The sequence below is a fragment of the Siphateles boraxobius genome, unplaced genomic scaffold (genome assembly GCF_051911475.1).
Source record: "Siphateles boraxobius isolate OS27281-9 unplaced genomic scaffold, OSU_SipBor_1 35, whole genome shotgun sequence".
NCBI lineage: Eukaryota > Metazoa > Chordata > Actinopteri > Cypriniformes > Leuciscidae > Siphateles > Siphateles boraxobius.
In genome coordinates, this window is record NW_027508975.1 from 5,355,001 (window position 1) to 5,378,165 (window position 23,165).

The 23,165-nt window shown below is 36.8% G+C and overlaps 2 protein-coding genes across 3 annotated transcripts in view; one reads left to right on the forward strand and one right to left on the reverse strand.

The window, feature by feature from the left end:
• Positions 1 to 8,602, reverse strand: part of col9a2 (procollagen, type IX, alpha 2) — a 23,936-nt gene extending 15,334 nt beyond the window's left edge. The window contains exons 1-12 of the mRNA XM_077196079.1: positions 8,309 to 8,602; positions 6,984 to 7,058; positions 6,156 to 6,191; positions 5,359 to 5,421; positions 4,558 to 4,611; positions 4,236 to 4,271; positions 3,977 to 4,000; positions 3,175 to 3,228; positions 2,901 to 2,954; positions 2,514 to 2,564; positions 1,050 to 1,106; positions 357 to 410 (exon numbers count right to left, since the gene is read on the reverse strand). Coding sequence (XP_077052194.1) covers positions 357 to 410; positions 1,050 to 1,106; positions 2,514 to 2,564; positions 2,901 to 2,954; positions 3,175 to 3,228; positions 3,977 to 4,000; positions 4,236 to 4,271; positions 4,558 to 4,611; positions 5,359 to 5,421; positions 6,156 to 6,191; positions 6,984 to 7,058; positions 8,309 to 8,380 — 630 coding nt within the window. The 5' untranslated portion in view covers positions 8,381 to 8,602. The remainder of the gene's footprint in view (positions 1 to 356; positions 411 to 1,049; positions 1,107 to 2,513; positions 2,565 to 2,900; positions 2,955 to 3,174; positions 3,229 to 3,976; positions 4,001 to 4,235; positions 4,272 to 4,557; positions 4,612 to 5,358; positions 5,422 to 6,155; positions 6,192 to 6,983; positions 7,059 to 8,308) is intronic.
• Positions 8,603 to 11,543: 2,941 nt separating this feature from the next.
• Positions 11,544 to 23,165, forward strand: part of smap2 (small ArfGAP2) — a 35,129-nt gene continuing 23,507 nt past the window's right edge. The window contains exon 1 of one of the 2 annotated variants that reach the window (XM_077196111.1): positions 11,544 to 12,177. In XM_077196111.1, coding sequence (XP_077052226.1) covers positions 12,075 to 12,177 — 103 coding nt within the window. In that variant the 5' untranslated portion in view covers positions 11,544 to 12,074. The remainder of the gene's footprint in view (positions 12,178 to 23,165) is intronic. The other variant, XR_013190428.1, reaches the window with a different exon arrangement.

Below are 23,165 nucleotides of genomic sequence, written 5' to 3' on the forward strand. Positions count from 1 at the left end.
TTTAGAAGTCACTATTCAATTTTTATATATTTACCCTTTCAGAATTATGTTTATATAAATATATATATATATATAAATATATATATATATATATATATATATATATATATATATAATATTAATTATTTATATTTAATTTACTAAATGAATATTAATATATATATATATATATATATATATATATATATATATATATAATGAAACATTTAATTATTAAGTATATAAATATTAAAACAAGTAAATTATTATATAACTATATATGAAATATATTATTATTATTATTATTATTATTGTTATTATTATTATTATTATTAACATAACAAGGATTCAGCTGATCATCAGAAGGAAAAACATACCAATTTTCCAATGCTTCCTGGATCTCCCAGTACGCCAACTCGACCTTTATGTCCCTTTGAAGAAAAAAATGTCAGGATCAGCCATTAAATTATACCACTTTGTGAAATATCTTAGTAAACGAAGTTCCAGTTCCCGTCCCAGATGCTGATGGGTCAATACATCATTCCATGCACAAGTATAGTAAAGTTATGATGCAAAACACTTTTGCAGTCCTAGGAGAAGAGTGGCACTTAGTTCATTTCATTATGTACATAACATTTTAATCTGAATTATTTTTAGTTTTGCTAAATATAAAAGCAATAAAGCACTCAAGGCTGTGCTATTTTGTGAATATAGTCATGGGGGTTGCAGCTTGACCCTTGCAATGCCCTTAAAGGGATATTTCACCTAAAATAGAAATTTCTGATGCATTTTCCTGAAATTCTTTCTTCTGCTGAACACAAAAGATATTTTGAAGAATGTCGGTAACCAAACAGTTGATGGGGCCCCATTGAGTTCAACAGTATTTTTTTTCCCAGTACTATGGAAGTCAATAGGCCCTTCAACTGTTTGATTACCCATATTCTTCAAAATATCTTCTTTTGTGTTTAGCAGAAGAAAGAAATTCGGTATGACAGAATTTTCATTTTTCGGTGAACTATGCACTTAAGTCATGTATTTATTCACAAAATATCAAATTCTAACATACTAACCTTGACTCCATGTAGGCCCTGAGGACCCTTCGGCCCAGGTGGACAGTTGGTTGGACACTAGAACACATTGGATTAAAAAAGAACAACACTAAATCACACAGGCTAAACAATCACTGTCAGATCTGTTTAACTCAAACCATTACAGCTGAGTGAAAAAGGGCAGCAAGGGCTTGGATATTTTTTCTAGATCTCAGATCACCAGCCCTCTAATTGCAGTAAATGGATGATAAGGATTGATCCAGACAGTGCAGGGCACCAGCTGGGCTCTAGGCCGGAGGAGAAGCAGTCTCCACGTGACTCCTGGCAGGCTGGCTGCAGATCACAGCCCTGGGACCCGCTCGGATTCGGGATCCAGATAGGTGCTAATGGGCAGAAGCCTTTGATGACACCCATTTAATGAAGCTCATTAGGAAAATCTATGAACACTGAGATCAATGAGGGGTGTGAAACGTAGAACAGGACAAACTCTGAGAGAAACTAAACACAGAGAAGGGCAGATTCTGAGAGGACAAAAATAAGAAAGCCAAAAAATTAAATTAATAGTGAAGGATTATATACAATACATATTGATCTTTCAATGTAAGACATGATGACAGAAATGTGAAAAGAATATCAAATTGTTGTTTATAGTTTTCAAACAAATATATATAAGTAAATTAGCTTTACTTTTACACCATAAATCTAGGGTAGGGTTTCTCAAGCTTTTTTAACCAAGGACCTCCAAATAAAGCACAGCGAATGACAACAAATGATATCAATCAACTCTGCAACCACATTCTCAACAATAGCATTTATTTATATATATATATATATATATATATATATATATATATATATATGTGTGATTTTTGTTTTTTTAACAAACGTATTATATATTTTATTTTTTACTTTATGCATAAAAACCTTTATTAATGTTTTTGTCTAATTTTCCAGAAAAAAAATGAAATCTAAAAAAAACATATAAAAATATTATCATCCTATCATCTTCATAAATACTGTAAATTTATCTTTAATTCATTTTATTATTTAAAGGCTTTTTAGATATTTACTGGAAAACAAATCAAGAAGATTTTGAGAATTTTTTACTGGAAAAACAAGTCAAAAAGACTAACAAAAGTGCATTAAGAAGTTATTTTTCTATCACGGTGTAGCCAATTTTTTATATATTGTAATGTACAGTCTCATTGTTTCCTTTTGTGATTATATGATTGGCTGTTCATTTATTCCCTCATGAACTTGAACCTCCATTTTTTCCAAATACTTTTGTGCATTGAGTCAAATGTTGTGATGCTATTTTTCATTTTGGAGCTGACTGGTTTTGTGTGAGGCTTAAAGCTCTGTAATTACTGTGTTTTTTATGTCTATGGAAATAATGAATTAGAATATAATTTGAAATTCAGACTGCCAGAAAAGTTGTGGCACATCATGGTTTGCAGTACGACTATAATGCAGACGCAACCTTACCTGAAAGTCAGCGCTGCCCTCCTCTAAACCCAAAAACTTTCCTGGTGGACCCTGAAAATGACAATGACATAAAGAAATTGAGAAAGAGGATATAAATGCAGGTGGCTTGGAAGAAATAAATATGTTAGGAGAGTTTATTTATCATGGAGTGAAAAGGTTCTGAAGCAGATCCCAAACGGATGCCTTCAAGAAATGAAATGAAATAGAGTAGAAAATGAAATAAAACGTACGCCCAGAAATGCAGGGTGGGATGAGATGTCATTTTACACTGTTCTGACACTGATTTATTATCAGCCCTACAGCTTTATACACAGAATTAGATTTTGTGGTTTCACTTGAGAAGACTACATTTCAAAGTGAAGAAAATGAAACATTACTGTGACTTACAGGCTTGCCAGAAGGTCCGGGTAATCCTGGAGGTCCAGGACTTCCCAAGACTCCCTGTGATGAGAGAGTTGAGAGTTGAGCAGGTATCAGTTCAATGATCCATTTAATTAAATGGGTTTACCGAGGGATGTTTTACCACTAAAACTTTTTATGCTACAATGAAAACAGTTGTCTTAGCCAGTAACAAAAGTTAAGTATGAACAGCATTCTTAACCGGGAAAGAGTTGTGTACTATCATACACAAATTAGGAAGATGTATTCGAATGAGACCCACCTTTTGCCCAGTAGGCCCAATTTGTCCAGGAAGTCCAATGGGACCTGGTGCTCCCTGTAATGAGATTATGAACAGTGAAATTCGACACTTGTTTATTAATCCAATAAATAACAAGCGTGTGCTGTCGGATCTAAGAACAGAAGAAACCTCTGCGGGCTAAGATCCCTTATGGTTTTGTAGGGTTTGCACTGCAGAAGCCTTTAGAGCATGCAAAATAGTTTTCAAGCAAACAGTAAAAGTGCACAAATCATTCTCACTGAAATCGCATGTGAGAAAATGTTGAAAAAACGAATCACTTTGAACATCTGGTTAAAAGTCAAAGCTGCTGTATAATTGGCATAAGCATATTCATAGGGCATGATTCATTGGTGCATGTTATTCTCGTAGCCTAAAAAACGTTTTTGTAATCTTCTCATTCATGGCGATTTTTTTTGGCTGACATCACAAATCTTTAGGTTTCAACCCCTCCAACTTCCAAAGATCCCATCCTACATTTTATTCACTATGGCCTGGTTCCACAGACAGGGTTTAGGTTAAGCCAGGATTAGGCCTTAATTTAATTAGGACATTTAAATAGCTTTAATAAACGTTCCTTAGAAAGATAGAAAAAACATTACTGGTGTGCATCTTGATATTTAAAGATATGTCAGTGCAAGTTGCTTTCAGTTAAAACAGCTCAAACGTGTATTTTAGTCTGGGACTAGGCTTTTTAACCTTGTTTGTGAAACCGCGGGATTGACTCAGTTTCACTTGGAATAATAAGGATAAGCAAGTTAAATGGCTTATGAATTAGCTTACTTACAGGAAGTCCAGGCAGTCCGGGTCCCTGAAGGTAAAACAAATAAATACATAAATATTAGCAACAGAGCTCGATTTGTAGTCTATTAGCATTTGAATACAGCACATTGCGTCTATAGAAAAACTCAATCATCAAAAAACAGGTCGTAAAATTGACTGTTTTGTGTACTACAGTGTCCTGTTGAATAGTTTGAGAAACTGCAATTGGCGGACTCGCATCATTATTTTTGTTCAACAAATTCCTTACATAATTTTATACTTACAGGTCGCCCTGGTTGACCACCCGGCCCTGGCTGACCCTGTGAAAATCAGTAAAACATCATGTTGAAGGCTTTATACACCTTTAGACTAACAACGACAGAAAAGATGATGTATTATTCATAACACCCTCAGTATGCATACATGACATTCATTATTCATGTTATTCTTTTTAGTCATTGTCCTCTATTATCAGATTTTCGACATTTAAGGATATGTTGTGTGTGTTTGTATTGTGTGTTGGTTGGCCAACTGATCGCCCACTAGAATAGAGTAGATTGTGTGTACGCTGCATCTATGAAGAAAAATAAAAGATAAATTCCTCACCTTTGGTCCAGGATTACCACGAGGACCCCTCTCACCCTTAGCACCAATCAAACCCTGGAGAGATAACAGAGGAAAACAAGCCTTCAGAATAATAATCAGACAGTAATTATTTAGAATCATTCACTGAGTCATAAACATCTCTACGATGATTCAAAGGGTTAAGCAGGTGATTTAATTTGGGACACTTAATATTCAGCAATAGCAGCTGAGGATGATGACATCACTGCTTTATAGCTGAATTAAACTCATTAATTGATGAACTTTACACAGCTCTTTTTTAGAGCGGCTTTAAGGCAGAATTCTGTTTGCATCATTGATTATTATTTTCCTATTTATCACTGTAGAGCTGCTTTGAAACAATCTGTATTGTATAAAGCGCTGTATAAATAATGGATTCCTAAGCAGAACATTTAATATGTAAAGATCCATGCGTAAATTCTCATTCAGTACAATTTTTTTTAAAGATACTTTTATACATAGAAATCTTACTACAAACATTCCACAGAGCGGAAAACCAGGGACTGGCATTCCGGAACAGATTAAGTGGTAAATCCAATAAGGAATGTTTGCTTCTTAGCATGTGACTGAGAAAGTCTTGCTCATTAGGACCAACATCTCTTTTCTCAGTCTCACGACAACATTTCAGAGTGTAGGTGTGAATAAACGTTCATCAGAACAGGATATCAAATGTCATTATTCATATTATGAACCAAAAGTGTTGATTGAACACAAGATTTAGCTCCAAACTACAAACTTTTTACAGTACAGCTCTGTAATTCCTGAATTGTAGGTGTGACTCACATCAATGCCATCCTCCCCTGGAGATCCATCAGGACCAGGTTCACCTGCCTCTCCCTTCTGACCCTGTAAAGTGATTCACACATGAAGAAGTTAAAATACTATCAAACACTCGGTTCTTTGGTGCAAAATAGATGCATTTATTTTTATTAGATAAATGGGTTACACTTTATTTGAAGGTGTCTTTGTTACACTGTAATTGTACATTTAAGTACTGAGTAATATTAAGTAACTGCATGTACTTACTATGGTGTTAGGATATGGGTTTGGTTTAGGGTTAGTTGCATGTAATTATGCATCATTTATAGTTATTACTATAGTAACTACATGTAACATGTTTGTTGCAATGTTGCAATGACGCTGTAAAATAAAGTGTTACCAATAAATTATATATCAAATATTGTTCATATAGCCTGCACTACCGTTCAAAAGTTTGGGATTAGTTCGAATTTTCATTTAAAAATAAATAAATTAATACTTTTTAAGTTAAGTTAATCAAAAATGACTTTTACTTTGTTCTATTTCAAATAAATGCAAAAAATATTAATTAGCACAACTGTTTTAAACATTGATACTAATAATAAATGTTTCTTAAGCAGCAAATCAGCATATTAGAATGATTTCTGAAAGGATCATTGAAGACTGGAGTAATGAAGCTGAAAATGCAGCTTTTGCCATCACAGGAATAAATGGCATTTTAATATACATGAAAATATAAAACAGGCTTTTTATTTTACCTTTAAATGGTTATGTATATATATTAAATGCAAATTTTATGATCAACTGTGGTAGTCACTTACTAGTTGTCCGGGAGGTCCAGGAGGACCCTTCTCACCCTGGGAAAGGGAAATACAACAGTAGTGTGAGACTGTGACAATATTAAGTAAGGGACAAATCACTAACAAACAAAACAATCATCCAGTTTCTTCTATAGCAAAATTTCAGGAAATTAATAATAATGATTTTTTGCAAAAAAACAAAAACAAACAAACAGAGTACAATAAATGATATCAACTTAGTAAACATAACTTAATCTGAAATATTCAACAGCCTTTGAAAAAGCTAGCATGTTAGCATAGGCATATATAAAATGTCAAAGAAATGTAATAAATGAATGTACGTAAAACTCCACCCACAAACAAGCTCCTCCTCCTCCATCCTGACCTCTTTATAAGGTCAGATTTACAGTATTGTGGGTGTCAGAGTTCTGTATAATTCCCTATCACTATTTATGACTATAAAATCTAAATATCCTATAGTATTTGTAGAAGCTCATGGGAGAACGCTGGGATCCTGTTTCTGTTTTTTCTATGTTGTATATCCTGCTGAGTGTCTTTATACTGAACCCGTCTACGCCACAACCGTATCAAATAACCAAAATCTACTAGCTCTCTCTCTCTCTCTCTCTCTCTCTCTCTCTCTCTCTCTCTCTCTCTCTCTCTCTCTCTCTCTCTCTCAATATGTGAAAGCAGCAGCCCTCTAACAGAACCCTTTTGTGTGATTATTTTTATTTTGTGCGCCCTCTAATGGAAAGATTTTGGAAGTGCAGATGAGCTTGGGGCCCATGAAACAAGGTGCACAATGACTGTCTTTGTACCAGCTCGACCTGTGGTGCAGCCAATACTCACATCAATGCCGTCGGCACCGGGCGTTCCAGCGGGACCAGGGAGACCAGGAGGGCCCTGGGGTCCAGGTGGACCGGTCTAAAATTAAACACAGAGTTTTCAGTTTCATCAATACTGAAGCCTTTACATTGATGTGCACTGCCAGTCGCTTTAATATAAACAGCGTTCTATATTTAACTTCAACACAAACCTAGCAATTTATTATAAAATGTTGAGTTAACAATTAAAAAATGAAACCCCTAATTTACGAAATTAGTCGAATCTCTCTTGTATGCAAATCTAATTTTGGATAATAAACAAACAAATAAATCCTATATTGCTCTTTAATTGTGACCTCAGACAAGTATTTATTAATATTTTTAATTTGTTTTCAAATGTTTTAGCATGTACTTTTGGCATTTTTATTAGTTTGTATTTTTTAAATAGTTGTTTATCTTTAATTTATTACGTTTTTTAAGCGTATGTTCACAGATTATTTTTCTTCCAGCTTTAGTCCAGCTTACTGAAAATGACTTTTAGTTTAGTTAACACTGCAAATGAAAGGCCTTGGCTAGATGATCAGAGCATCCGGGGTGGGAAAAGAGATGCTGGGAATGTTTACTCAGACCCTCCCCCATTCAGCATCAACGATAGATCTGTTTTTCAATTCATGAGTTTATAAGATGGTGGACTCTAAAAAAGTGCACATTCTTTGGGTCCATTGGGTTTTATGCATATGAGCTTCATGGATGCATTTTTCTCTGAGGTGGTTCATCAAAATGTAACAAGTATGTGTTACTCTGCTGAAAGCAGTTTCAGGTTCTGTCTGTTTGAATAGCAGCTTCAGTGTATTTTCAATGGGCTCTTTGTAATCTCTCCGTTTCTACCTTCTCCTCTCTGTTTATTCGTCTGATGTTCATTTTCTGCTTCATATTTTATTCAGCAGGTCTCCATTTACTCATTTCAGTTACTAAAACTGAATTGTTTAAGCTTTCAGAATCAAAAGAGAACACTGCTGATGATAGTATATTGCTCAATACCAGGCCTGCATGCTGTATAAAGCCACTTAGGTCAACTTTTAGAAGATTACAAAAAATCAAATAAAACTCAAACGTCTACAATTTTGCACCTTTGAGGATCTAAAGTTTCCTGTAAGTGTAAACAGGTCACCTACCAAACTAGTCAACTATTGTATGAATTTGATCTAAATGAATAAATATCCAGTCCCATCCACAGTGAATCATATCTCAATCCTTAAGATGTTCTCCAAAATACATGATCTCATACTTGACAGCAAAACCAAGATCATCCAGCATCAAGAAGAAGTAGATAAGCGCAGGCAAACTCACCACTTGCGATAAGGCCAAGCAGAGCGCCTGCAACAAGACCAAGCTTCTGAAGATCATGAAGAATCTAGCCATGGTGAAGAGTCACTATCGTCCCAATGGTTTCTCCAAACCTTGCCACCCTCTCTCCTGGCTTCTCAGCCCAGGATGGTGGATCCAGGGAAAAGAAAGGTGTGTGTATGTGAGTGTGTGCGCTGCCCAGGACAGGGAAGAAAAACACAGTGGCAGGGACCTGAGGGGAGGATTGAGAGAGGTGTAACCCAGCCTACAGCCAGCCCCTGAGAACTCAGAGAACACACTGCGGACCGGACAGACCTGAGAAGCCATCGCCCGCGCAGGAGGCGGAGACTAATGATGGTTGAACCTGCAGACAACAGAGCTCAGAGCTAGCTTTCTCACGCCCCCATTACTGAATACCTCAGTACTGTAGATTGTTGAATATGTACGCTGGACATCATGATGTTGATTTAGCGGACGGTCTGTGGAGCTTCTGGACGCAGGAATGTTTGTTTTTGAGGCATAATAAACAAACACTCATGTCTGGATTATAGGTTTGGAATGTAACCCCAAAATGTACAACACCAGCAACTTTTCTTGGGCATTTTTGTAATGACATTTAGCTAAATGGCCTCAGGATAATTTTTAAAGGATGTGTGAAGATCTCCTTAAGTTCACACTGGTGTAGAGGTCACCATTAACCGTATAGTTCATCAACTACGGACATGTTCCACAAAGTCTAAAGTGACCAGAAAGTGTCCAAAAACACTTTATTTTATTAATTTATTTTTATAAATACATTTCTGAATGGGCACCTTAAAGTCAAATTTACTCATTACAGTCCAAACACATGCTTCTGACAATAGTAGTATTATTAATACACTACTATATTTAGGCTATTAATGTTTTTAATTCGTTTTTATTTGAATTTTTTTTTTTAGTTTTCATTTTAGTTTAAGTTTTAATTGTGTTGTGTTTTTGTCATTTTATTATTTTTTGTTATATAGGCCTATAGCTCTCTCTCTCTCTCTCTCTCTCTCTCTCTCTCTCTCTCTCTCTCTCTCTCTCTCTCTCTCTATATATATATATTAAATAAAAACAACATTTATAATAGGCCTAGTATTAATTTATAATAATATGAATTGTATAAAAGCCTATTCAGATTCAGTTCAATTAACAAAAATGATATGGCATGACTTGTGATGGTGGAATCAGCCATTAAATAATCAGTTTCAACAGAATCTTAACAGTAAAACAATATTTAAACAACAAACCCTTCATGATGTAAAAAAAACAAAAAAACATACAAAACACCTCGCCACCGCAGCGTTCTGTGATAGACATACGTTTTGGCCAACAATTGTAACTGCCATGTGGAAACTTTCCTTGGTATGAAAAATTCTCCGCATCCTGACTGAGAACACAATTAATCTTTTAGCTAGAATATAGGCCAGGCCTATATGGCAAGCCGTTTTAGCTTAAATTGTACCCAGCCTTACTCTTCGTAATTGCATTTTTACTAGTAAGAATTCAATTAGAGAGCTTTATAATTCAATTCTTACTAGTAGCAATTACAATTAGAGAGCTCTTTAATGCAATTATTACTAGTAAAAACTGATTTAGAGAGCTCTTTAATGCAATTCTTAAAAAATACAGTTAGAGAGCTCTCTAATTAAATGATTACTCGCTAGAATTACAATTGCAGAGCTCTCTAATTCAATTCTTACTAGTAACAATTCCAATTAGAGAGCTCTACAAATGAATTTTTACTAGTCATATGTCTCCATTGACTTCCATTCATTTTTAATTACAGAGCTCTCTAATTGAATGTTACTAGTAAGAATAACAATTAGAGAGCTCTACAATTGAATTGTTACTAGTAAACAATTACAATTAGAGAGCTCTCGAATTCAATTCTTACTAGTAAAAAAACGAATTAAAGATATGTATAATTGTAGAGCTCTGTAATTGAATTAGAGAGCTCTGCAATTGCATTCTTACTACTAACAACTGAATTAGAGAGCTCTCTAATTCAATTCGTACTAGTAAGAATGCAATTGCAGAGCTCTTTAATTCAATTCGAGAGCTCTCTAATTTTAATTGTTACTAGTCATAATTGGATTAGAGAGCTCTCTAATTTAATTCTAACTAGTTTAATTACAAACCTGCGCACATATATTCAAACGCACATAACTATAGAATCAATTCTTAATGCGCATGTGAACGCCATCAGCGTCTATCACAGGTTCACGTTTAAAGTCTGTTTAGAGAGAACGGTGTCGTCTTAGCGGCCCCTAATTTAATAACAAATGATCATTTAGACGGAAATGAATCAATCAAAACTAACTTTAGCTGGAAAAAACATTTTTCAAGAGCCACTATAAAACCAAACCAATCTCTGTTACCTTAAATTATATGTTTATCTCTGTAAAGCTGCTTTGAAACAATCTACATTGTTAAAAGCGCTATATAAATGAGGATGACTTGACTTGACTTGACTAGTAATAATTCAATTGTAGAGCTCTCTAATTGTAATTGTTACTAGTAAGAATTAAATTAGAGAGCTCTGTAATTAAAAATGAATGGAAGTCAATGGAGACATATGACTAGTAAAAATTAATTTGTAGAGCTCTCTAATTGGAATTGTTACTAGTAAGAATTGAATTAGAGAGCTCTGCAATTGTATTTTCACTAGTAAGAATTGAATTAGAGAGCTCTCTAATTGTAATTGCTACTAGTAAGAATTGAATTGTAGAGCTCTCTAATAGAATTCCTACTAGTAAGAATTGCATTAAAGAGCTCTCTAAATCAGTTTTTACTAGTAATAATTGCATTAAAGAGCTCTCTAATTGTAATTGCTACTAGTAAGAATTGAATTTTAAAGCTCTCTAATTGAATTCTTACCAGTAAAAATGCAATTACGATGAGTAAGGCTGGGTACAATTTAAGCTAAAACGGCTTGCCATAGGCCTACCTTGTGTCCATTCTTGTAGCCCATCGTGTGGCTTTAGTGCTCACAGCTAGGCTGAAACTTACTAAACTAATTTGATATTTCCAACTTTTTAAAACCAAAATTAAACCACTGTTAGGGGAATCACATCTTTGCATAATTGTAGTTTTGACTCAAAACCTTATAGTTACAAAGATACAGTTCTCAAAACATGAATGGATGTTGATCAATGGGATGTGCGCAGTGTTGCTTTCCCCGCAGTGGGGCGCAATTTCACATTTTCTAGAAATTACACAAAGGGGTTGTAATTCACATCTCTGAACAGCGGATATCACGACCGCAATTGTCCCTCTGATGCTGGATGTAGTCTATATCTTTTAGATAGTGAATATTTTAAAAAGCACGTCTGTCGACCACCAGCAGACACATCAGAGGCAGAGCGGTGACTCATGAGATGAGTAACTGTTAATACTGAAGAGTAACGTTAACTGTTTGCGCGTGAACGTGCTCGTCGTGTCTCTGATACTGCGGGTGGAAAGTTGGGTGTCAAGGACCAGCCAATGTACAGAGGGGAATATGGTGTTTTTATATGATCCGTGGTTCACAGCTTTTTCCTCTTCCTGGTAAGATTAGCGGAAGCCAGCAGTAACGTTAACTGTACTGTAGTGTTTTCTCTCTCTTCATCTGCGGCAGCCTGTCAGCGATCCGCTTCCCGGTGTTCCATTAACGTTAACGGACAAACATCTGAACATCTTCTCAGCGGCTTTGGACTAACGTTATCACAGAGCTGGTCGATACACAGTGAGATACTGATATCTGAAGATGACGGGTAAATCAGTCAAAGACATTGACCGCTATCAGGCTGTTCTCACATCTCTTCTCGCGTCAGAGGAAAACAAGTTTTGCGCTGATTGTCACGCGAAAGGTAAGGTTCATATTTCATATTGAACAATTCTTACTACGGTTTCCTATCTCTGCGGTTAGAAATTGATTATATTGTATGTTCAGTGTTTGTGTGTTGAGTGTTTTGTATTAACGTTAGGCCCTGTTTGTTTTACATCACTTTGGTTGGTGTGTGTTGTCCTATTCGTGAGCGAATCATTCTTTTGAATCGGATCTGTTTGAGGAATCAGTTGAACCGGTCTAGGTTGCTCTAGGTTGCCCGTTTTCTAAAATGATTCGTAACCTAGGAAACCATCGGACCCAGTTTAGGTTTACTATGGTTTCCGGGAACATAGACTGTACAACATGTATAGTAAACATGAGTATGACTCAATTGTAGTTATTTATCAACAAGCATACGAAACGAGTTAGGCTATTTTATCTTTTATTGAAGTAATTAATAAGTAATTTTAAAGTAGGTTAACCTACCTTTCTTTAAATAACTTTTCTTTTTACCTTAGCCAGTTGTACAGTAAGTGAATGTTAGTGTTGTGTAATGTAAATGTTGTTTCTAAATTACTTGAATGGCTGCAAAAGACTGTATTGGGACACCAATTACACCTTTTTTTAACAGAACTTGAGCAAAAATCACCACCATGAATATATTTTTGTGGCCTTATTAAAATGTGTTAAAGTGTAATAAGGACCACGTGATGGCGTAATCACATCCATACATAAAATAGCTGCTGAATCACATCTGGTTCACATCTGGAATGCTTTGCCGTTGAATCACGTATACCAGATGTGGCCCGGATCTGGGCCGATACTATGTTGCTGGCTGGGTAGCCTCTCATTTAGTCAACTACTGGGCTTTTATTTAGGAAGTGGGCAAGGGAAGTTCATTTGGACAGACCCTCAATCCCTTGATTTTGATTAAGGGAGTAAACTAGTCTATACACTTCAGGCAGATCCCACAATGCAACATGATTTTGACGTCACAATAGCAACTCCCATAGCAGATTACAATCGATCAAGGGTTTAGGTTGTTCCATTAAAACATATTGCAAGGGTTCTGCCAGTAGTGGGCACTCGTGCAACATAAGCGATGACGGACATCCGAGTGAACGAGGGAGTGAACAAGTCAGCAAGGGAAGCTCATAAAAAAGTGGACCTAAAGGCATTCAAAGTGTTCATGAAAGCTAGGAAGTTGTGATAGTCTTTTCTTTCCTATTGTGACATATACTGTATCCAAGTGCAACAGCTTCTCGAACAAAAAAATAAATATATTAGGGCAAGGCTTGATTTTATCCATCTGGAAATGATTGTATGGTTGTGGCTTGCTCTTGCTGTGATCTCATGTGAGTGACAGGTTGTTCTTCAGATGATGATTGCAAATGATAGGTGACGTTATTTTGATTAAAGATTAAGGCACATGAATAAAAAAAAAGATGTGCACAGATTATAAATACTGCAATATTCCATACAAATTTTGATTTTGTATTTTTATTATTATTTTTTTCCCTAATTAACCACCGTATTGATTTGGCCATGGGATAAAGAGTTCAAATAACAATGATAATGACATTTTGTTTTTTATTTTTAAATGGTACTGAAGATACCTTTGCTGTTGTGGTTAAATTTCACATGAACTTGTGTTACACACATTGCACAAATGACAGTACGCATGCAAACACTGTAACACTGGGCAAATTGTGCAGCGTCTGTGATTCTGCTTGTCAAACCCGTTATGTTGCCTGACTTCCCTGTTTGACCTCCAGCCCATAAGGGACACAGTTCTGCCCTTCTCCTTATTCTTGGAGGCCAAATGCTATTGGCCAGACTTAATCTGTTCCCGGCCCTCTCTGTCTCTTGTACTGAGCTTGAGGACACCCAAAACTTCTTGTGTCCTCACAAACATATTCCATTTACCCTATCTGAATGCTTCTCTACTTGCTTTGAATGTGTCAATTGGTTGTGCAACATATGTTTGTTCCCTTTTTCATACTAGCCTATCTAATGCACAAATGCATGATGCAAGAGAAGAAGCATGTGTAATACAGCCTGTTTTGGAAAAGGGAATGATCCCACAAGCAGTGAAAATCAGAGTGGGGAAATCCTTGCAGACAGTCTAAACAAGGCCTAAACTTATTTGCAGAATAATAAAGCCCCTTTCATACAGCGCGTTGATCCCGGGAAATTGCCGTAAAATTGCTAGCGCTCAGTGTGAACGCAAATACATCCCGGGATTGATGCCGGGATCGATGCCGGGATGGGGACCTAACATTGCCGGGATCAGTCCCAGAACGTGCCCTGTGTGAACAAAAGCCAGGACCAATGCCGTAAGGGGTATTTTGTTGCTCTTAGAAGAAAGTTTGTGTTCGTCATCAACAAAGAAAGAACGAAAAAATGTCTGCAAACTAGAAGACCAGAGAGCTCCCTACTCAGTCTCCACGCTGAAGCTGAGATCGTTCGCCAACTTTGTGGAATGGTATGCGATGCGTTAGTGTACGACCAACTCCGGAAAAAAATGCTTGAGCGTGGTTTCTCGAGATCGAAAGTGCAGATCATTAAAATCAAACGATCCCGGGACAGATCTGTGTTTTTTCCGGAATCTCTGTGTGAAAGGGGCTTTTAAAGGTAAACCGTAGCTTGCTGTGTCAAGGAAGGCTAACCGGTTAGATCATTCATATGATGAGCAGTTTCCACATAAATGTGTACAAACTTTGCTCTCACTGAAAAAAACAACAATAACAAATTGTTTTGTGTTGAAACTGTGGGAGAAATTGTGTTTTAATCGTCAAATGGCATCTGATTTTGATGAATTGTGTGAAAGTTAGTCATTACAAAGGGTCAGCCTACACAGTATATTATGAACTTATTACTGTATTGCTGTAGCACTTTGCCTCAGTGATACTAGTGTGTGAAAAATCTGAATAGGGCTTGTGGCTCAAAGATCTAATTCACAACTTGTGCTTGTGCTTGTATGTGTGTAAATAACACTAGCCTATTTCTCTTTACAGACTAGAACACAGCGTCCACCAGCATGCAAGATTGTTTGCTTTCTGGCTGTTTGTTCATTATAGGAAAGAGTGTTCTTATTGTTAAAGAGCGTCATGTGATAGACAGGTTATTGTGTATTGGTAATGCCCTGGCATGTGTTTTGAACCCAGGATCCAACAGAATCCAATCTGCCAGTGACAGATGAATTGAGAAACTTTACTGACTCTAACTAGTTCTTATTGGGCATGACAGTGTGTTGTTTGCATTCTTTTCTTTTATTTAGGCTAAATGCATTTTTGGTCCATGACAATTGGGTTATTTAGCTATGTGTGACAAACATTGCAAGTCATTGTATCACTTGCAGTATTATACAAGAGTGAGATGAGCGCCTCTCAGTGAAACTGCACCTTGTAATGTTGCCTAGTTCCTAATGGTTTTGTTTTCGGTAGCTTAATGCGAGTTCCACATGCACCACCAGTCAAAAGTTAGGATAATTAATAGGTCTCTTGTTGCAAACTTTGAGTCAACATTGTGACCATTAACATTTCATTAATATGGTGAAATGAATTGTCAATAAAAACATTTAATATACTGTTGTTCAGTATGTTTTAATTCAGTTCAGTAAGTGAACTTAAAGGTATAGGCCTAGTTCACCCAAAAATGAAAATTCATCTTTCATTTAATCTACAAATGATATTTTTGATGAAATCTAAAAGCTTTCTGTCCCTCCATTGAAAGTCCACGCAACTACTGTCGAAAAGCTTCAAAAAGTTCATAAAGAGATTGTAAAAATAATCCATATGAATTTAACGGTTTAGTCCAAATTTTCTGAAGAGACACAATCGCTTTAAATGATGAACAGATTGAATTTAGGCTTTTGTTCACATATAGGCCTAAACATTCAACATAATCACTTGACATGCAAAAACCAATGAGGTTCATTCTTGTGTTACGCAGCACGTTTGAGCTTTCACGAGAGGTTTGTTCTTGCGCGTCAAGCAGGTTCAGTTGAGCCTCGGTATATGTTCGCTGATCAATGTTTGTATGCGAATAAAAGACTAAATTCAGAAATGAGAGTCTTACTGTGCGTTCACACCGCCCCTCTCGCCGCCCTGCCAGTGACGCCGTGGAAAGATTTGTGGACGCTCTGATGCTCTGACCTAGATCGAATGCTTGGTCTTTTTTTAAACTTAATTTAAAGGGGCCGCAAAGAACAAGCATGTTGATCGTTATTTTTGCAGAAAATTGATCAATGGAAAGAACTTAACAATTAAAGTGACATGTTTGCTAACGAACTAAACCAATTAAAAGCCATGTGTGTGGTGTGACTTTTGTGTTCATGGTTAAGTTATATTCTAATTTACATTCCCGCAGAAATAAAGTATATTAGCGCGAAAATCTTGCCTATAAATAGTGTTGCGCGCCTTCTTATTAAATTCAAATGATCAACCTCTCCTCTATTTTGCTTGGGAACTAATGTGGTCGGAATCAAAGTTTACAGACTGTGTTCTCTGGAATCCTCTCAAACGGAGCACTTCTACATTCCGATTCGTTGCCGCCGGTTGCTGCCGAGCCGCGTCATAGCTCATTACCATAAAGTTGACCAAATTTCAACCTCTCCTCGCCGCCCAAGACGTGCCGCTCCGCTCTCGCCGGAGCTCGCCGCCGGCTCTCATTGAAAATGAATGACTTCCGGCCACTTTGACGCTCTCGCCGGCGGCGGTGTGAACACTCAGTTATAGGTTTGGAACAAAATGAGCGTGAGTAATTAATGAAAGAATTAAAATTTTTGGGTGAACTATCCCTTTAAACATACACATTTTGAGAGACCCCATTACTCAATTAACTTGAGGGAGTTTACTAAATCAATAGAGTAGAGTCAACTTATTAGGCTTTTCAGTGCACTGAGGTAAAAGTTGGAAATGTAATTTTGTCATTTCTAGCAAGTTACAGCTCTTATTTGGCTTTTGTTGAGAGATAATTTTGGCTCCAGGTTGAATGTGTTTGCTAAATGCATTGATCAGACTTTAGAGATAGACAACTGTAAGCAGTAAGTGCACACAGAAATAGGCCCAGATAGTGTGCTGCTGTGATAGGAACCCACAATAACTAATCTAGAAACAGTTTTAGTATAGATTTCCTTTGATGGTTTCCTTTAATCGTGTCACCTTAGCAACTTATTAAGGAGCTATAATAATCTCTGGAGTTCAACATATGCTGTCTTTTAACAATCCATTCATTAAGCTGCTGGATCTGTGCATGCCCCTTTAAAGGGCTATTTCTTATCTTTATGTCTGTCATTGCTCATAATGCTTATCATAAACACTTATCTGTTTCTCAGTGTGTGTCATCATTTTGGTTCTTTTTTTTTTGTCTATTAGTTGCAGGTTGATTGTATGTGAGGAACAGGTTGTGTTGGAAATGGAAATCAGAGAACAGAATTGGTTTTACATGTGACCTTTTCTCCCAGAACACCTTGGTATACGAGGCTCATTTGCATTCTCTTGTTCTGCGGTTGTCATGGAGACCCATATCACCGTGGAGGCTGAGGCTGGAGAGGATTGAGGATGTGATGCGGGAGGACACGATGACTGTCCCTTATAGACTTTCTCGGCCTCTCACAGAGGAGCCAATGTACTTCTGATCCAACCCAGGCTCATTGGAAAAACGTGTGAGTGGCGGCATTTCTACAAAAGATTACGTTGCTTCTTGCAAGTTTTGTGACACTTTCAAAGTGTAATGTCCAGTGAATGTCGCTAAAAATGCGTTCATTATAACACGCATTGCTTGTTGTACATATTGTGGCAGTTCAGAAAATAAGTGTCCAGTGAGCGGCGCTAAAAGGTTAATGCTCTATCGCATTTGACAATAATGTACCACTAGAGCTGCATGATTCTGGATAAATTGAGGATATAGCCTAGATATAGTCTGTGTGAATAATGATTGTCAATGTCATGGTATCTAACGCGCAGAGGTGGACAGTAACAAAGTACATTATTTGAGTACTGTTCTTAAGTACACTTCTTGAGTGTCTGTACTTGTAGTGGTGTGAACCTACACTGGTCTCACGGTTCGGTTTGGTTCGATTACGATTATCATGTCATCGATTCAATTCAATTCGATATCGCGATGCATTACAATGCGTTGCATCCTCAGTTTTAAATTTTACTTCAAAAGTGATGTGTGTGTTCGCACGTTCGCCTGTTTGGGAAGTCGCAGTGACAGAAACGGTGACATTAGGGGTGTGACGGTTATTATATAACCGTGAGACCGACGGTTATAGTTGAACACCGTCATTAGAACTCTATAACCGCCAAAACAGTGTTATTAAAATATTTTTTTACAAACATTTTTTATCATGGAGAATGTTTAAATACTAATATCAGCTTACGAGGGAAACGGAGGCAGAGTTAGTGGTGGTACTTCTGCTACTGCTGGAGATGATTCGGGAGAGGTCTGTGCCCCTTTACCGATCAGAGTGCGCGCTGACATGGAGTAAAGCCTTGTTTATACTCAACGCGTCCGTTTCTTTTACTGTCTATGGTTCGCACGAGCGCGAAGGTGCGCGCGGCAAAAATGACGCGTTGGGTGCGCAGGACCGGCAAGACCCCATTTCGCATTGCTGTGTGCACAGCTTTGTTTTTTGTAACAGCGCACGCTGCGCCGCATCCGAGGATGAATGACTTCAAGCCGAATCTGCCTGAGCATGTACGTCTCACCGCACCGGCACCCAGTTTGCGCGTCTAAATTGCAGTTCATTGCAAAGTTTTTTTTGTTAAGGTTTTGTTTACTGTGTGTGATTTATTTAAAACAAAGCACGTTCATTGTAAAGTTTTTTTTTTTGTTAAGGATTTGTTTACTGTGTGTGATTAATTTAATGGAAAGCACATTTAGTCGTCTTGCTGTTCATTTTAAATAAATGTAGAGCAAGTAGATCAGTGTCTGCTCCTTTATTCAAACTAAGTTGTTCTATAATAACAAACAAACGTCACATTTGACTCACGTCATAACCGTCATCACCAATTCTGAAGCCGGCACACCCCTAGGTGACATCCAGTTTAAGTTTAAAGGGAGTAAACCCTTTTTATGCCATTAAGAAAATTTTATTCTGTCAAATCAATTTTTTTTAAAATAAATGTTCATTTCAATGCAGCGCTCATTCATCAGTGTATAATGTTACCCTAGAGATGCGCGCATCAACCGTCGCAGAGTCCGCTGTTGAAGGTGACGATCATCCATTTATAATCACAAGTAACAACACAGAATAATTGTAATTTGACCATCGGGTGCGGATACATAAATCAGAGAAAATTATTGGTGCGGGTGGATGATTTGCTTTTGGCTGCGGATTCGGGTGTCGTTGGAGCTCATCCGCTTACTCTAAAGCAGTCAGACTCTGCCAGGCGTTCGAAGCTTGGGTGAAAACGGCTAACGTGGTTTATCAAGCTAGTGGTATTACCTCCTGCATATTCTATTTGTACGTGACATGAGAGCACACAGCGCATGTCTTCTCCAGGTCGTGCTTACCAGGTTGTTCATAAGAGCCGAAATGTGCCCAGATGTAGGCTTTCAAAGTAGTTGGAGCATTTTTAATTACTCGCCTCCCTCTGCCATTGTTTGCTACCGCGACAAAGCACATACGCGAAAAATGACCTCAGAAAAGCGTCAGTACGTTATAATCGGTTATGGTCTATTACTGAACAGATACCGAATCGTCCTCTTCCGCATCACGATGCATCGTAGAAACGATTCATTTCGACACTCCTATTTACTTGAGTAGCCTATTCTTTTTTTCTGGAAATGTTTTAACTTCACTACATTTGAAAGACAAATATCGTACTTTTTATTCCACTACATTTCTGTCAAGCTCCTTGAGTAGAAAGTAGTAACGTCAGTCAGTGGATGATTTTGTTTGTAGGGGTTGCATTTTGTTTGGAAATAAAAGTCGGATTGATGTCAGAACCCGACCTCAGATTGACGTTGGATTTTGGTTGGAAATGAAAGTCGGGTTGACGTCAGAACCCAACGTCTGTCCAATGTTCGAGATAAGTCAATCTGACGTTGGATTCTGATATAAACCTGATTTTCCTTTTCAACGTTAGGTTTGTTCTTCTAAAGGCAAATTTTGTTATTGTTTTCGAGCACACTAGCTTATAGATAACTGTAAGGCTAACATATTCATACTAAAAGTTAAACTTTAAATATGGCACTATTTGAGGGAACAGCCATTTGGGTGTTCTAAACCATTGTGGACGTTATTGTGTTCTAATTTTTAGAATCTTACATTCAATCCCACTATCTGAACTGTGTTCTAGAAATAAATTTGATATTGATATGAGAGTAGGTATAGGTAGGTTGGCAGGCATAGATTCAGAGGCATAAGGTATTGTAAGTAACAATGCAACAATAATAAAAAAATGCATTGAAATGTACTTTAGTACTTTTAAAAACGAGTACTTCTGTACTTTTACAAATGAGTACTTCTGTACTTTTACTTAAGTAAAAACAGGTCTTTAAAACTTTAAATTAACAGAGTAATATTTGACCAGTAGTATCTGTCTTTCACTCAAGTAAGGAAGTTTTGTACTTTTTCCACCTCTGCTAACGAGTCTAATAAACACAATCATAGGAATAAAAACAAAGACACCAGTTGAATATATTTACAAAGACCCTTCAGTGTGGGTTCTGATGATTTTTAATAGGTTGTATCAGATAGGCTAAGGTCTGAGCTGTACATGGTCTTTTACTGGAAGCATCTCTCTCCCATTGTAATTGTTGTTTGTTTTACCCAATAGTTATTTCTAGAACATTTAGCCTAGTTAAGGAATGAATGAAAGGATTTTAGTCACATGGCTGCCACATGATGTGCTTCACTCAATTTAGATGCTGTTTTATAATGAGGTACACTCTTGGGCAGAAAAAATGGACCAAGCAAAAAAAAAAAAAATGGCTTAACACTTAGCTTTTAATTGTCTTAACCATAAATTATTGGTCAGGAAATTAGCCAAATTTAAGCAAGTGCACTACTTAAGCCATTGCTGTCTCAGAAAAACATCAAAAGACAGAATTTTTTTTTTTTTTTTGGGCTGATATGGGAGTTGTTGTTGGAGTGATGAATCACAATGAAATATTAGTTGCATGGTAATGCTCCAGAGCGTGTCTTCGAAAATCTGCTGAGAAATATAATAATAAATGCATCTACCACAGTGAAGCATGAGGAAGATTGTGTTGGGAGCCTTTTAGCTGCTGGTATTGGTGAGCTACTTCACTGTAACTAACACTGAGAGTTCATGTCTGCATAATTAAATACAAGGCCTGTCTTTATGAATTTCAATCCTGAATAAACCAAAAAGTCCATCTGCTTTGAGGGGTGCCAGAGTCATTTTATGTCCTCTGGATATTTTGGAGTGAGAGAAGCCTTGTAGCTTCCATATAAAAAACTAGTAGCCTGGCAGGCCAACAATCCCAACAATCCCTCATCCTAGTTGGAGAAACTGACGCTTCATCCAAAATCGAACACTTACCACTATATAGCATGCAGAGAACAGTACTCCAACAGAGTAGTGTAATGATCTTTTTCTTTGTAGAAAAGTTAGAAGCTCAGACCAGGAGACGGTGGAAGTTTTCCAAGCAGAAGTTCTTTATTGCTTGTCGGTAGCTGCAGTCATTCCAACATCGTCTAACTAAGGGAACTTTACATTGTAGTTTATATACATTTCAAGGGGGAGGGATTACATTGTGAGGAACAACGGTGCAGGACTTCTCCCACTGAGATAAGAACTCCAAGACAAATGGTCTCAGTAATAAAATAGCAGGTGTTCAAACTAGAGCCCGACCGATATGGATTTTTGGGGGCAGATGCCGATACCGATATTAGGGAGTAAAAAAAGCCCGATACCGATATATCAGCCGATATTATTTATGTGTATATTATAATACAGTAGCAATATTATTTATGTGTATTATAGTACAGTATACCAGTCAAAAGTTTGGACACTTTCCTATTGGTGTGTACAAACTTTTGATGGGTACTTTACACAGTAGCTATAAACAGAATAAATATATTTTATAAACACGTTTTGCAATGATCACTCAAATGTGGTAATCAAACACTTGTGTGACACAGATATGTAATGGAGGCAGGGGGAATGATAGAATGAGAATTATACAGCTGAGCTGTAACCAAACTAGTTTGCATTGCATGTTATATTATATTATATTATAAATACTGTTGCATAATCTTCACTAACGACGACTTTGTCTTTTAATTTAGTCATAACTTGTATCAATAAATATATAAAAAGTGTCACTGACAAAACCTTATTATCTTCTATTTTTACTCTTAATTCCTCTAATCTCTACCAGTGGAGGAAGAACTCAGATCTTTTTACTAAAGTAAAATGAATAATATTATAATGAAAACGTTTTTAATTACATATGTACAGTACTTTTATACTATTTTAAATAATTAGTAAGCAAAATGTACTAAACGTGAAACTAGGCTACTCTTAATGCAAAATGGCCCTATATAAAGTGTTATAATTATATAAATTTTTGGAATATTGCTTGATGTTGTAACGTAGCGTTATCAGGCAGAATGAGCTTTAACACGGTGTCTACACGGACGTTATTGCTCGCGTCGCAACAGCTGTTTACCTGAGACAAAGCAGAATCAGTTTACTGTCGGAGATCGCTCGCGCCACGCATTTTAATCAATGTTTCATCAACCAATTGCCTTAATAAATAAGAAGTAGGCCTAAATATAGCAGACAATATAATCAGGACTTCTCAGCTGCGCGCTTGCAATAGTCACAAGCTCACACAATACGTGACAGAGGCTTGTAGCAGAGAAATCAATTCTGTGAATTACACTGCGCAAATCACAAGTAGGCTACTACCCACCGGATGAAGAAGATTTGGCTCTCAGTCTCCACAGGCTACATAAAATATTCATTCTAATTTATTTTATTTTATTTTTCGTGTTTGCATTTATGAGGAAAAAACAATGTTACAGACGCGACAGTTCAGCAC